General features: G+C 38.6%; 1 protein-coding gene across 18 annotated transcripts in view; it reads right to left on the reverse strand.

Moving 5' to 3' along the window:
* Nucleotides 1-16,724, reverse strand: part of LOC109683367 (ERC protein 2) — a 998,591-nt gene that overhangs the window by 224,902 nt on the left and 756,965 nt on the right. For all 18 annotated transcript variants that reach the window (XR_012436318.1, XR_012436316.1, XR_012436319.1 and 15 more), the window contains one exon: nt 1,207-1,354. Coding sequence is in view for 13 of the 18 variants with exons in the window: in XM_074043977.1 (XP_073900078.1) it covers nt 1,207-1,354 (148 nt within the window). In the remaining 5 variants the exon portion in view is untranslated. The remainder of the gene's footprint in view (nt 1-1,206; nt 1,355-16,724) is intronic.

A 16,724-nucleotide genomic window follows, 5' to 3' on the forward strand; every position in this document is an offset into this window, starting at 1 on the left:
GGCCAAGTGGGTGGAAAACCCAGTACAGAAGATGCACAGCTCCAAACAAAGAGGAACCTCAGGGCCACCAATAATGAGGCATGCCACTCTGTGGAATGATTCCAACGTCTGGCAGCAACTGAGATCCTCCCTCTGCAAGAAGAGGGGGCCCAGGCATGCCCGTGGTCTCCCTCTGTCTTTCAGCAAGGCAGCCTTATAAGAAATGGACTCTGGTTCAGGGCCAAAGATGCCTTTTCTTTCCTGAGGAGCAAAAGGGTTGGCCCCATTGTAAGGAGAGGGAGCTTATACCTAGCATATCCTGTGCTCAGCACAGATTACCCTAGCAGGCTGAGAGCCAGTTCCAGGAGCTGAAATCAATGTGGACACTTTACATGGTAATGATGTGTCATTTAGAGAGCTTCAGAACTACATGTGGCTCTAGCTAAGATGTGGGGGCTACCTTATTGAGGCCACAGAAGCTGAGTGTGTTTCATAATGAAGTAAGAATCTAAGTACTATTTTATCAGGTGCTCTTTAAGTCACTTCCAGGAAACCCTCCAAAAAAGTAAAGAACTTTCTGTACTAGTTAGGAATATGCCTCTCCTTCCACTTCCCTTAAAATAAGTACTGGGCTAGCCAGGAGGAAGCATGGCATAATGGAGGCAAAAAAAAAAAAAGTGATTAAAAAATTAGACTGACTAATGGCTAGGAAGTCTCTAAACCTAGTCTGGCAGTACTGGGGGCAGGGAGACATTCCTCTGTTGAAAGGACCTGGAAGAAACAGTTGAAGAACAAAGTTGAAGTATAGGAAGAAACCGAAAGAACTGTATGAGGCGAGTAATTTACAGAAAGTGAGCAAGACAGAAGGTAATAAGTCCAACAGGAAAGAAGGTGTCCAGAATTTAATTAGGAGTTTTTAGGTTTAATTAGAAGTCAAAGTCCACTGGAAGGTACAGAGCAGAGCAATATTTCTTGGGAGATGATGTTAATATAAAAGAAAGAAAAAGAGCATTGTTTGCAAATGACTCAAGCCCAGCCAACATGCACATAAACACAGAAAAGCAGTAAAGTGGTGTCCCAGCAATAATTTGGGCCATTTTGTTCCTACCTGGTTTGAGTTGCTTCAGCTTGCAGGGCGGACATGGGAAAATGAGGAGTGGCTAAACCCAGAGAACGCACCAAGTTCCCAAACCCAGCAAGACAAAATTTCCATGCAGGATTTCCCACCTGCTGCTTTAACTGATGCACTAGTCGGTCCTTCTCCCGCTTGAGTGCCATGACTTCTTCCTGCGTCTTTTTCTTCTTGGAGGCAGACAATTCCAGCAAGGCAATGTTTGCATCTTTTTCACTGATTGCTGCAAGTAGTGCTTCCTGTCTGGTAAAATAAAATCATTGTGATCATTTGTATGAGGTGAAAAACACCCAACTATAAGTTAGCATTTATAGTTGAAATGCGTCTTAAATTATTAGCTCTATGGGAAAGAATTACAAATACTGCTTAAGACAGACTACTTACTTGACTCTCAGAATGAACAAAGTAGTTTGGATCAGAATCACTGAGACCTGTATGCTGCATACTCTGAGAGAGGTATCTTTCAATTGCTTCATAGATAAGAGTCAAAAATTAGAAATAGGAAGGGGTCAATCTGTGCATTCATCCATCCATCCATCCATCCATGTCAAATAAAATTCGAGGTCTTGAAGACAGCCCAACAAAACTGGGCAGCAATTTCAAGTATTACTTTTCTCATGCAGGATTTTCTTCTCAAGGCAGGCAGAGATATTTATTTATTTTATTTTTTCATTTTTCTTTTATTATTCATATGTGCATACAAGGCTTGGTTTGTTTCTCCCCCCTGGCCCCACCCCCTCCCTTACTACCCACTCTCCCCCTCCCTCTCCCCCCCCCCAATACCCAGCAGAAACTATTTTGCCCTTATTTCTAATTTTGTTGTAGAGAGCGTATAAGCAATAATAGGAAGGAACAAGGGTTTTTGCTGGTTGAGATAAGGATACAGGGCATTGACTCACATTGATTTCCTGTGCATGGGTGTTACCTTCTAGGTTAATTCTTTTTGATCTAACCTTTTCTCTAGTACCTGTTCCCTTTTTCCTATTGGCCTCAGTTGCTTTAAGGTATCTGCTTTAGTTTCTCTGCATTAAGGGCAACAAATGCTAGCTAGTTTTTTAGGTGTCTTACCTATCCTCACCCCTTCCTTGTGTGCTCTCGCTTTTATCATGTGCTCATAGTCCAATCCCCTTGTTGTGTTTCAGGCAGAGATATTTATTAGAGTCCCCATCCATTTTCAACTCATTTAATGAACGTTAACCTTGTTTTCCTCTCTTAAGCTTTGCCTTTGTCACACAGCTCCTCAGCCTCCAGGCTTCAGCCCAAATGAGTCCTCTTCAGAGAGGACCTCTCCAGCCACTCCTTCTCATAATGTCTCTCCATCAGCCACCTTTTGTCCCAGTCAGGGTCTGTCATAATCACGCTACTTTTTTCTACTGTACTCTTCATACTTGACAGGTATATAGACATGTATTATTTCTTTGCTTTCCAGATTTAATGCTCTGTGAAATTGGGACCTCATCTATCTTTTCTATCATCAGTTTCCAGGTTCTACCAAAGTCCTGAGCACATAGTAGATGCTCAAAAATGTTGATTCAAAGAATAGGTAAGTTCACTTTCTACAAACTTTAGAAAATATTTCTGGCCTCATCATTTTAAAGACTGGATTGCTTTGCCTTCTGCCTCATTTGTGATCACTGCCTACTCAGAAGTTTATGGTTGCCTACTCTCATCTTCAGAGTCATATTTTTGTGGACACTTTGTCACAAATTTTAATGTGGGATCAATTTTTGATAAGGAAATGGCTTTCTTGTTTCATTGAGTCATTCTCTGTCCCCACCATTTATGTCACTTATGGAACATTCTAGATACTATAGAAGACTCCACACCCTCCACACTGGGTATTTTCCATGCATACAAGTCCCTGGGCTAAAACCTGGTCACGATCCTGTGTTGTCTTTTCTTTAATCCCCATCTCCAGACCAGGCCCCTGCAGATGTTTGGACAAGGTGGTCATTATTTGGATCTCAGATTTTTCCCCTTTTCACTGCAGGGATTTATATGCCCTTTGCTGGGCCTCACTAACGCTTGGCAATAAGAGCTTCTGTCTGACGCTTAGGCAGATGTGTGAGCAGCAGAACATGTCAGGAAATATCTCCACTTTCCAAAAGAAAAAAACAGGGCATCGTGGACTACCAGCAGCAGCATTAATATCCAGCTTCACAGCGCTGTTTCCTTCTGGATAACATCTTGAAACAACAGACATGCTTGCCAATCGTAGCCAGTATATATTTGTATAGAAGGCTGTGCTGAAAAGGCTATACTGACTTCAAATCAGAGCAAGGCCATTTGTGATCTGTTGCACACTTAGCTATGATACACGCAGTAACTGCAATACTTTACTCCCTTTCCCCCAAACTAAAATGTCTAAGTAAATTTTTTTTTCTTCCTGGAAACCACCTAAAAAACCAAAGTGAGGAAAACTGGGAATTGGTGGTTAGAGTCCACTGGAAGGTAGAGAGTTATGCTTCACCTCTATGCTTAGTTCTCTACCGCAACAGGCAGACATTTTAAATACTGATAAAAAATCTTAATGACGTGTGAAAACATTTATGTTTGCTGAGAAGCTATTCTCTGTAAGTCTCTCATGGTTTTGTACATTTTATAAGCAAAGCATTTTCTTCTTTCTGAGAATCCTTCAAGGATATTTGTATAATGGCTAGTCTTGGAAGATAGAGGTGATATCTCCCTTTGGATCAAAGGGTAGATCTGCTAACCACTCTGTATAATAGTATCTTCTTCCAGAGCAAAGGGCAGGCATGTTACTGCCCACTATAAAATCATCCCTAAATAGCTCAGTCCCTAAGTTCAGGGTTGCTCTCTTGCAATACCGCCAACTTTAGAATCATGTTCTTCTGGTCTCTCTGGGACTTAGAGCAAGGGGAATTGATATAAATATACTAATCCTGATCTCTGTGCTAAAATCCTTTATCTCTGGCCCAGAAGTCTCTGTTATTTACTTGCACTCATGACTGAGGTAGATTAACTTAACACGCCAATAGGAAAAGTCTCAAACCCTTCACAGTTCTTGACATGTAAGTGTATATTCAATAGGATCCCCCAAACACAATAGTTTTCATGGGGGAAAAGATAGGAGAAAATACACCAAAATAATAATTGTCATTATTTTGTGATGATGGGATAGATGGGAGTCATCTTCTATCTTTTCTGCTTATTTTTTTCTGAACTATTCCTTCTTCTCACAAAGAATAAAATTTGAGAACTGTAGTTCAAGCTTTTAGGTCACCAAGCAAACTGAAGGTATATGCTGCCAAAATATAGCAGATGTGTAATTTGCACATTTTCCACCCAGGTTGTTTGTAAACTACTTGTCCCTCTCATTCTTTATGCTCGGATTGGTGCACACACATATTTTCACAGGCATACAACTCTGGTACAGTCTATATCAACTCCCACTTGAAAAACTGGCTACTTTTGGCTCTTTGGACACATTTCCCTCTTCTAGGTCAAAATTTAATACAATACAGCTTTAATAACCATTAACTGTTATCACCAACCCAAGTGTCCTTTCCCTATGAGTCTACAATTTAGGCTTTTAAGTATTTAATGGTTACTTTTCCTCTTTTAATATCATTAGAAGTTCCAATAAATTATTATGTTTTTTTTACCATGCTAGGGAACACAGCCAGAGTCTTGTGCATACTGAACAAGAACTCTACCACTGAGCTACATCTCTAACACCAATAAATTGATGTTTACATTTTTAATTTTTTTATTATCATATTATTGTTTTAATGGGGTACACTGTAACATTTATAAAAATGCTTACAATATATCTTAGTTAAATTCATCCCCTCCATCATTCTCATTAATCCTTTTTCCCCCCTTCTTAGAACAGTTTCAACAGTCTAATTTTTTTCTATTTTCATACATGAGTACATATTTCCACCATATTTGCCCTCCTTCACTCTTTCCTTTTTTCCTCCCCTCGCCCACTGGCACCAACCCCCCAGACAGGATCTGATTTACATTCCTAGGCTTCAATAAATTAATTTTTAGAAAAAATTAATTAATTTCTAATTCTTTATAGATGCTATCACCAAGTATAGCTCTAAATCAAATTGTTTTTGATTATTAAACCCCAAAATAAATTTAAAGTCATTTTAATGAAAGTATATTTGAGGTTAATCAACACTAATATGCATATAAAACATTCCATTTGGTTCTTTATAACCTTTTCTGTAATGCATTTTTTGTTTTTATCTGTTTTTTTTGTCTTTGTTTCATGAATCTCTTTTATATATACTGGCATTACACAATATAGAACTCTAAATAAAATTAGTGTAACAAACATATTTTTGACACCCTCATTTAACTATTGACCAAAAAACTAATCATGTAATAATGAATAATGTTTTCCCCTAAATAGACCTTGATTGAGATCTACATTCACTATTTCCAGTCTATTTAAATCAAAGAGTAATTAGCAGAAGATAACAAAGGTATATAAAACTATAAAAGCATGAACATTTCACACTTTATATTTGGAAAGGTGTATGAATAAATTAAGACTATATCTGGCCATTTGTATTTGGATGCTAGGCTAAGTCAACCCTTAGCTCTAGGTTGACAGACCCATTATAGTTATTTTTATGCAATAAGCTTTATAAAATAAGCCAAAAATCTCTTTGGAAAGCTAATACATTTTAGCTAATAATTTAAATCACAGTGAATTAAATTCTATGTAGTTATGGGCTTTTATTATCCTTGCTTTAAAGGTCAGGTTTCTTTAAGAGTTGGTGAAATTGAGCATATTTTCTCTTAAAGATTAACTTCATTTTGCTACTGCTACATCAGATTCTACACCTTTACAATTCCTGGGAACCAATTTGCTGATACATTAACACAGAGCACCTAATGACAAATACTTTGCTGAAAACATATGAAGGCCTGTCTTGAGAAAATGGCCAACACTGGAATGGATCAGGAGGCTTTAATTAAGCATTTCTGCTCCCACCTCCCATAGGAAAATGTGGTTGAACTGGGAAAAATAAAATATTTGCAGTTCTCATACAACATCTTTTTTAAAAGTTCAAGTTAACAGTATATTAGTCAGGCGTTCAATAACCACTTGTAAAAAAAAAAACAGTATATTAGTGACAAGACACTTGGATATAAATTGGAAACACAAGAAAAATCTTATTATTTCCCAACCAATGATTACCATTTAGACTCAAGGCCACGTTTACTTTGTTTCTGAAATTATTACTGTCCTATCAACCTGAAAAAAATTTCCAGGAGTCTGAAATCACTTTCAGCACTTAATCTATCCTCTTTTGCTTATTCACAGACAACATGAGAAATACATGCAATCCTTAGTCATTTAGTGAGGTTAAGTACATAGTGAAGGCTTGCACAATTATCTTTAGAACACTGGCATACTTTAGTATACAATTACTAAGGTGATCTGTCTAAGCCCCAAAATATAGTTTAAAATATGAAAAGGAAGCACAAATATGCTAGGAAGGAAGATAAGATAATGCAAAGAGAAATAAATCTATAGGAGTCTGCTGTATGCCAAGCTAAGAAAGTGGATTATAGACAGCATTTTATCAAAGTGCAGCCTAAACAAACGTCAAGGGGAATAATTTCTTTAACAAATATGGGCAACAATGGAGGGAAAAGGGGGAGAATTCTGTGCCCTCTCATGCATTTAGTCAGGGTTAACAATGGATAAAAATATGCACAAGAACACATTTAATAACCCTAAGCTGTCATTCAGTTTGTAGGAGGTAGTCAAGACACAGCTAATAAAACACCAAAAAAAATGGTTTTAGCCACCCTGAAAAAAGTCCTCCAGGGACTAACACAAAAGAGGCCTGAAGGGCATCTCCTGCCAAGATAAATGCCTCCCTTTGTATGTCGCCTGTGGCTAACCCTCAAAAGGAGGGGTCCAGGACCTGCTGATGATGATACATAGCCATGACACTTACCACATCGATTTAAAAGGGAGCTTTGTAAACATTTCTGTTTCACTCCCTGTTGCTGTCATTCTATTAATGATGATTTGAGCTCTGAGAGGAGATGTAAAATTAATTTTAGGAGTTGCAAATGAAGCGAGCCAATTAGGGACTGTTATAAATTGAATCAGGGCAGAAGCATGAACACATTTCTTTTCTTGTGGGTTCTTGTTTTAGTTAGCTGACCCATCTTTAGGAACACATTCAATTACAAAAGCAGATGCTTGAAAAAATGCATTCCATTAAGAAATGTTTGGATAATGACATATGAGGGTGGACCTACATTATGTATGGTGCTCAGCCCCAGGCAGTCATGCTCCAATCAGACTGTGGGAAAAAAAATTCCGCTCAATCAACTTTTCCCGTTAATTACTGTTTTCTTTCCCTCATGACCCTGAATCTTCAACCATAAGTTCAGTAGGAGGTGACTTAAGACAGACAGTGACGAAAGATCTTGTTCAAAACAGCCTCTCTCTCACCCCTGGGGTGAGAGCTGGTGGAGGATTGCTATGATCACCTCTGGAAAGAGATGCTCACTTGCCTCAATTTTAAAGGTCTATTTTTAATAGCATCTTGAGAAAGAAAATGACTTTGATGTTAATTAATATCAACCCTACCTACCAGCACAATGATGTGTGGTACAAGCAGGAGGAATCATGCAGAAAGCAAAGTAGCTCACATGAAGTACAGGCCACTGGGTGAGATGTATTTGAACAAGCATGAGTTTCAAAAAAGACAAAAAACAGAACAGATTCATAAAGGCCAGGGTTTGGCAGCCCAGACTCCTTAATGTGGTTTGCTCTCTGTCACCCACCTAAAACTGACCTTAAAAAATAGTTTACTCCAATTACAGAGAATTCTGTCTTTGAAACTTAATAGCACATGATTGGAATTTCCTAACACAGGGGCCAGAGAGTCTTATGGGAGTTCTTTGCTCTATGCACCAGCTTCTATCTGATTCCTAGCTTAGTGTAAGACACAGGCAGGCCAGCTGGCCTATCTGTGGGTTTCCTCCAAGTGCAAATGGGCTAGGATGTTAGCTCTCAAGTGCCAACACCCTGTGGCACTAAACGATGGCAAATGCCACCTGGCATTCTGTTCCAATGGGATGTTGGTAAGTGTGAAGCCAAATGATTTCTCACATGGGAAAGGTTCAAGGCCAGAGGAGGAGGTATGTTGGGAAGAACTTCTGGTCCCATCCTAAATCACTCTCCAAATCCTCATCTCTTTGGAGAATTGATAAAAAATCAGTGAAGGATGGGAGGGACCATTGTCCAGATCTTGGCAGTGGACATGTGTGAGGTATGATTGATTACTGTATGATGGATTCAAAAGGAAGCAGGAGAGAAGAGGAGGGGGGAAAAGGGAAGAAAAGAGACTTCTTTGGTGTACTTTAGCTTATTATGATTTTTTTAACTTGCCCACACAAATAAAATATCTCTCAAGTCTTTCAAAGAAGGTACTGATTGATATCACCTGACCTTTGGAGTCAGATATATGCGGATTTGAATCTCAACTATACTTTTTGTTTCTGTAACCTTGGACAAGTTACTTACTGTCTCTGAAACTAAGATTTCCTTGTTAATGAACTAAGAAGAATAGTGGTAAATCTCTCCCTGACTTTGTAAGAATTAAATGGGATAAAGATTTTGTTCAGTGTCAGACATGACCATACAATATATGTTAGCAATTACTTATTATGGACACCACCAAACTTAAAAATTCCAAAGTTTTGCATTATTTTACACTGGGTTCCTCTTTGTAGTAAGTATATCTAAACATGCTAATGAGTCTTACTTTCAAGACACACTTTCAAAGAAACCTCTAAAATTGGTTTCTGTTAGCTGCACATTTGACTTTCATGAGCTGACATCTGTTTTACAAACAAACTTAAAGGAGAAAACAGATTTCGAGTGTGGAGAAGGGTCTGTGGACCATAGAAAGGTTGCATCCCAGACAACCAGGCCTGACTTGGTTAATAACTGTTCACTATCATTCCAGAAAAAGGCCACACAGAAGTGGGCAGGATGTGATTTTACACAGGATGAGAAACTGAGAAATGGAAACATGTTCTGAAAGGGAGCCCTTTAAAAGTCAAGGTCAAGTGCACAGTCTAACCAATGTCAAACAATTTCAATACAAAAATTCTTCCATTAAAAAAATCTTTACAAAAATTGGTAAATTTGGAAGGCAGTAGGAGTGAGTGGAATCGATTTCCATGACCCCTGTTTGTGTGTACTGTTAAATGACTATAGCTGGTCATTCTTGTCATTCCCATTCAGTGATGAGAAGGATTCTCTGCTACCACTCAACTCTGCCAAGGTCCTTCGATGTGATATGCACCTATCTATGATTGAGAAAACCATATATATCTGGACTTCACTGTGAGGCAGAGTTTTGCCCAGTGTCTACCTAAACTAAACCTATTGTCCATGGTCAAGAGACTTGACCAATTGCATCAATTTTTTGGTTAGAAATGAGCAGCTGTCAGAGAATAGGTTACTGACTTTAAGGTTTAAACTCCCAGGATATAGGATCACTTATTTTTTTCTTATTGGTAAGTGAGGTATGTATGTGTGTCTGTGTGAGTATACATGTATTTATGTATGTGAGTTTCCCTAAAGGCAATATATTTCAATTTTTCTTCTAACGTATATTCAAAACCACTGAGCTTTATTAGTAGGCATGGCTGGTCATGCCTATAATACCATCTATTATATGGAAGGTGGAGTGTGTGATGCTAGAGGTTTGAGGCCAGTCTGAGGAAAAAGTTAGTGAGGATCTATGTCAATAAACAAGCTATGCATAATGGTACACACCTGTAATCTCACCTCTTGGGGAGGCACAGGAAGGAGGATCAGGGTCTGAGGCAGGTCCTGGTGGATGGGTGGGGGGAGAGAAGCTGAGGGGCTTTAAGTATGGCTTGTGTGGTAGACTACTTCAAGCACAAGGCCCAATACCAGAACCACCCTCCCAAAAAAATTAGTAAGTCTTTGCACACAGCAGCAAATTGTTGTTGTGTTCTTGAACTAGATATTTCCCTTGTTAATTTGAATATTTTATGTTACATCAAACCTCCCTTCGCCATGTTTACATGGAATAGTCTATTCCGATACACTAAGTTGCAGTGGAAAACAAAACAGATTGTCACTACTATGACTATGAGGGGGATATTTGAAAAAGGGGGCACATTTTAGATTTTTGTTAGTGCACCATTGAAAAACACAGAGTTAAGATTATATGGATTAGATCTTTGTAGAGAGAAATATATAATGTTGAGTTTACTGGAAGCAGCTCTTGCTTCTATTCCTGATGAAGAAAAAGGCAGTGGACCATTTGCACAGGAGGAAGGAAACAGAATGGCATGTCTATGCCTGCTGAGGTTGTTGGTGGTAGGAAGTCTAAGACCAGGTTTCTAGAAGGGGCAGGAAGATGTGGCAGGTACAGCTCACCAGAAAACAGGATGAGACAAATGCCCATTGACTCGAAGCTGTCCTCTCTTGCTGCATCCGCCAAAGAACTGCATAATAATTTAGGATGACCTAGAAGTTCCCTTTGGGAAGCTGGTGTCTTTTAAAGGATTTTCAAAGATACAATTGCTCATGTAGGTGTCTCAGCTACTTTAAGAAGTCTAGATTTTAGGACTGCCACCTCGTGGCCATTCCAATAAATATTGTCATTTTTCCTTTTTTCTGAAGTAGTTACATGTGTATAATCTGTGTTCTTAAAAAGTACCAAAAGGATGCTTATTTCAAAAAAGAAAAGAACATCAGCCACAAGAGAAATCCATGATGCAGAAAGAACCCGACCACTTCAAATCTGAATCCTCCTTTTGCTGATATTTTTTAATCCTTTAATGAACGTCTAGACTCAAATTATCAACTTATCATTAATACAGAATTGGGCTTGGTGAGGGGTTGGTAAAGAGGCAATCGGCCTGGTTTAGGTGGCTGGTTTTTGTATGTTTTGTTGATGATCTTGTTTTAAAAGGAGGTCATTTTATGGACACAGATCTGCTTCTAAATGAATGAAAGTCTCAGCATTTCTGTACTTGCCATGGATTTGCTAAAAAAAAAATCCAGAACAGAATAAGATTACAGATCTAAAGGGGGCTTTATATTTGAAAAAGGGGTGGGGTGTGCTTTTCTAGGAATAACTTTAAAGGCCAAATTAGAAATATATACTTCAGCATTGTGAAGAAAAATGTTGAGACCAAATTAGTCACAGTTCTGATAGAATTTAATAAATTATTGAAATGCTATAATGAACACACACTGTGTCTGTGTAATGCACTCCCTATCCATTGGCTGTATGTGCTAACGGGAGAGAAAGAAAATGTATATGGCCATTTTCCTGGCAAGATTTCACCACTGTGTTGTACCTTTATAATAAAAGATGGTACATGAACATATCCAATGACCATAAGTTGATTTCAGAACCCAAATTACAGAAGTACAGAATTATGCATCTACCACTTAAGCATCACATTTCTAAGCAACTGGATCAAAAGATATACATAACAGAGTTGTAAAACTCATTTAGTGAATCCAGAAATAATGAGAAGTTATATTTGTTAGTTACCTGAAATTTCTGGATGCATGAACACAATATATGGGATACAGGGTGCTCCTTCTGAGGTCAAGGAAACATGAAAGCAGACAGCTGATGCAGAACAAAAGTCTGGTAAACTACCTGAATGCACTCCACATCTGGAAAGAATCGTTGAGGGAATCAGCCCAAGATACAATGGTATAGAAAGCAATCTCAGATTTACAGTATGGGTGGCCTTGTGGCTCATGGAAGTGAAATTTCCACCCCAGGAGGAACAATCACTGAAAGTGGGAACATTTCTGATGTGAAATTATGAAGTCCAATCTGAAGCAACTGAGCTGACTGTGCTTCTCTGGGGTGGCTGTTTACTGGCCACACAAGCAAGACTAAATTAGCCAGATGATCAGAGTCCAGGTCGTTGATTCCTTCAATTCATTCAGCACAGATTTCCTGAGCATCTCTGTATCCTAGGTACCAGGGATAAATGTACAAACATGACAGACACCATCTCTGCTTCTGTGGAACTTATGACACAACAGACCCCAGAGACTTTCAACATAGTCCCGAGACAGGTTAACCCTGTGGTGATGCCATAAAATATGAAGAAACACCCTCAGGAACAAAAGCTAGATTATATGGAAAATCACACAAAGATAACCATACATCCTGTTTACCAATTCAAAGACTGGGCATAAGAATTCATAATGACATTGCACTTGCACATGCCAAATGCATGTGCTCCCTCCCACCCCAACATCTTCTTCATTCTGAATGCCCAGTGCAAACAAACAGAAAAATGAAACCTTGTACTCATAGTTGGTAGGCTGAATGATATGAAGTTCACTTCTCTGTGGGTCAGAAGAAGTTGAATATTGGAAATTTCATATGGTTTCACCTACTAATTTTCTTTCAAAATAAAAACAGCTTTCCTGTCTTCTTTGTTTCCTTGTTTGAAATACATGAGTATAGATAAATTTAACTCTTTATTACTTTGTACACTCAGATTTAAAAGAATGAGACAATTCCCTGTCTACAATCCAACTGTTATTCTACATGCACCCAAGACTGGATACTAGAGGCAATTAACCAAGTGTGCAGGAGTCTGGTACACAAATCGGAGTAGGGGGAGGGGACTAGAATCTCAAGAAGGTGACAGAACTCAGTCCATTATTAAGGGCCCCTAGACCTGGAAAAGCACTTAGTGAGAAAACATCCTGGTGACCAGACTCCAACCTGACACTGATTACCACTCTCTGTGATACTAATCTGTTGACCGATTGCTTTGAGATCAGATCATCCATCTCCCTGGACAGCCTTGAGGCTGCCCAGCTCCACTGAACAGCATCCCCGTTTAGATTTGAACTTCACACCACAGGACATAAGGCAGAAGGCAAAGAAGCATGAGGCTGTACAACTTTTAAGGCGGCTCTCCAAAGTCCCATTGAAGAGAGGCCCAATAAAAAAGCATCCTTAAGAATGACTGAATACCTATAGGTGAGATTATAAAAGAGCAGTTTAACATCGTTAACCAGTGTCCTGCCACTCCCCTAGGTTAACAGAATCCTGTGCATGAGCAATGGATAAGCTAGCAAACCACTCTGCAAAGAAAATAAAAGCATATGAAAACTTAAATCATAAAACTAAAAAGTAAATATTGATTATTAGTGACTCCACTGTTAGAGGATAAACAATTGCTAATCATTATCATTTTGATTATTATAGGAATATGCAAGGCAAAAAGTAAAGCACGTTGTTTCACTTAGTCTTCTCAAAATAGCCTTTGAAGAGTAAAGTTATCCTTAGAGTACAGTTGAGTAAAGTGAGGCTGTGAGATTTCAGTAGATTGCCCATGATCACCCTTTTTTTAAAGGTAAAAGTGGAATTTGAATCCCAGTCTGTGTTAACTACAGAGCCTAAACTTTTGTCCATTTCTTAAAATTCTGGTTTGCAGTAAGGAAGTGTCCTTGTGGTCTGGGAGGGTGGGGGCAGGCTTCAAAGATGGCAATGGTAAGCTAGGTGTGAAGGAAGGGCAGGATTGAAAGGGCTCAAGAAGAAAAAAGAGGGCCTTTCAGGTGGATAAGTGTCTTAGGAAAAGCTAAAAGGATTAGATCACTTAAAATTGTGTTTTTCTTGTTTCTTCATGCTATTTCTAGTTGCTTAACTTTAAAGGACGTTAGAGCACAACCAAGGGAAAAGTGGACAGGATTCCTATTGGCCAATCCAAAGGTGCTAATATTTTCATACAGGTATGCACATATATGGGCATGCAAACACATGAGGACATAAACACATTTTATGGGAGTAAGATTGACAACATCTTTTCAGAGAATAACAGCCTTCTATTCTAAAGTTTGGCAATATTCTTCCAATTTTTTGGTAAGTACTCTTTTTTCTTAAGTGATATTAATAGTAGTTAACATTTGAATATTCTTATTTAGTAGCATAATTAGGTTAACAAGAATATGTTGTAGTCAAAAACATTTTTTCATACATTGTTCCATGATGTCCAGAGTCTAGAAAGCACTCATTTGATCTTTGAATATTGTAATTAGGGTATGCTTGAAAAACATGTTTTGGTCCTCCTCTATACTGTACAGATGGGGGTTTGTCTTTCCTTTTGAGAGTGCTTGGCATTTTCCTAAATACTGCTGAAGCTATCAAGTTGAATGCCTTATAAACATCATGGTGAAGGCAAATTTTTTTTAATAAGCAACCATTCCTTTAATAGTTTCTATTTCAGATATGGTATCCTTAAGAGAATAATCTCTTTATTTCACAAACAGGTCCTCTTAGGCATGAGCTCCAGGTCCTTCTGAGACCTTCGGTGACCAGAGAAGGAAGGAAAGCTGTTTGTCAATGTCAACCCCTATGAAAATCACATCTGAAACCACATCTGGACCCAAAAGGATCCAGTACAAAATAATATAGTCTGCCTTTCTGTCCATTGTCTCTTTCATTGGAGGTTTAATGCAATATCTGTATAGAACTTATGAATATGGGGATGATCAGTGTCAGAAGACTTGAAAAATGGCAGTTATCCCTTTTACCTAACTACTGCAGTAAAAACAATTAGGTAAGCTCCAGGGGGCATGCCTAAGATTTCAACTAGGACTCAAGGTGGCAGTCCCAGGTCGATAAGGTTGATGCCAACTCAGTTACAGAAGAATTGTGGCCAAGTCAGAGCTGTCAAGCAATGGCAAAAGATGTCTCCCTGCCATCTTTGAAGGTATTGGTGCAAAAAACAGAGGTCATCTTGAACAATTCCCAGAAAGAAAATTCTAGCAAAGGATGTGTTGTACAACTCAATACGGGTTTTGGCTTGGTTTCATTTGTATTGAAACGAAACTGATTCTGTCTAACTCAATAAACAAAGGAAGTATTAGAGGGATACTTAGTGAGATCAAGGAAAAGAAAAGAACTAGTAAGCTTTGGGAAGTCTGTGAGTAAGTTGCTCCAGGAAATCCTAATCCTTCCCTGGAAAACCCTACCATTTATATCATGACTCTACTATACCTATAAACTTAATGGAAAAAGTAATGTTTGGCCTTTCTGGAAACAAAATCAATTGGCCCAATAAAAGCCAATCAGCTGTAGCTAAAGCTACCCATCATGAGAAATATACTTGAAAAAATGAGGTCACATCTTTTTTAAAACAAGGGATAGCTATAACTGAGGGCATTCTAAATGGCAATTACTCTGGTATCTTACGGCCCACAGCATTTCTGAGGTGTACTAGAGCTCACTGCTACCTGCTACTGAGGACCAATTACATGCTTCTCCTTCTAATTCCAGAGCTTAGCCTGTACCTTGACCATGGTAGAAGTACTTAAACCTTAGAAATTGGTGATCACTAATAATCAGAGCCTTTCCCCCTCACTGGCCTGCTTTACCAGCAATCTATTGGCCCATTTCAAAATAACTGAACAGTTTTTTGCCAAGACTGCTGAACACTCAAAGATGCATCATAAATCCCACAATAAGGAAAACACAGTTGACCCAGACGAGCCCTTTCTTCTGTGCTGAACACTGTATTACACTCAGTGCCTTATGTGTATTAGCTCATTAAATCTACGTAACAACCTAATGTGATAGATGTTATTATGTCCCATTTGATAGAAAAGGAAGTCAAGGCAGAGGGAGTGAATTAATTTGCTCAAGTTAACATGTGTAGTAAATTGCAAAGTGGAGATTTAAACCCAGGCAGCTAATAATTTTATAAGTCCTCAAAACAGAATAGATAACATCTAGCTATTGTTCTGAGCTGTGGTACCCTTTCCTCAACAGAAAAAAACACAACGCATTCACTTTGAACCCAGAGAGTACTTGACTGGATCCCTTGGTCACAACGCTGCTGTGAGTGAAAGGAGTCCAGGGCAGTTCTACAACTGGTTCTTCCATGCTTATTTCTTTTATTACCTGGGATATCCAAGGACTGAATCCAAATCTAAAAGTTGCTAAACAAAGCCACAGAAAAGAGACTGAGAACATGTAGTACTAGAACTCCCCAAGTGACTGCCTGCAGCATTTCAGGACTAAATGGACAGAACCTACCACATGGGCGTTCCCAAATGGGCTATGATATTTAAGCTGCAATAAGGCAGGTGAGGGAAATGTAAATCTTCAATCTCCAACCCCTATGAGTACAAATGAGACATTGGCATGGAAATGAGAAAGCAGGGCATAAAAGAATGATGATCATCTGATTTTAAATGTGTGCCTTGGACAAGTCTCTTGACTTTGTGCACCATAGCTATTGGGTCTGGAAAATATAAATGTTACCTATCACCAAGGTCATTGAGAGGTTCACATGAGATGACCTACTGGTAAACTAAAAATCCCATTGATTGGCTGGCATTACTACAGATATTCCTATCCACAGAGTTGCCTCTAAAACCCAAACAGGGAATGATGCTATTTGATTCATCTCAAACAACCTCTGGTATGGATATACTAGGTGGTAGACATTGCTTCCATCAGTTAAGCCAAACTCATCAAGTCAATATAAAAATCATCAGTCCAAATGGCTGATAGGAATTTCAACTGGGAAAATATAAATCTACAAAAGGAAAATTATTGTCTAGAGG

This window comes from Castor canadensis, chromosome 10, assembly GCF_047511655.1.
Source record: "Castor canadensis chromosome 10, mCasCan1.hap1v2, whole genome shotgun sequence".
NCBI lineage: Eukaryota > Metazoa > Chordata > Mammalia > Rodentia > Castoridae > Castor > Castor canadensis.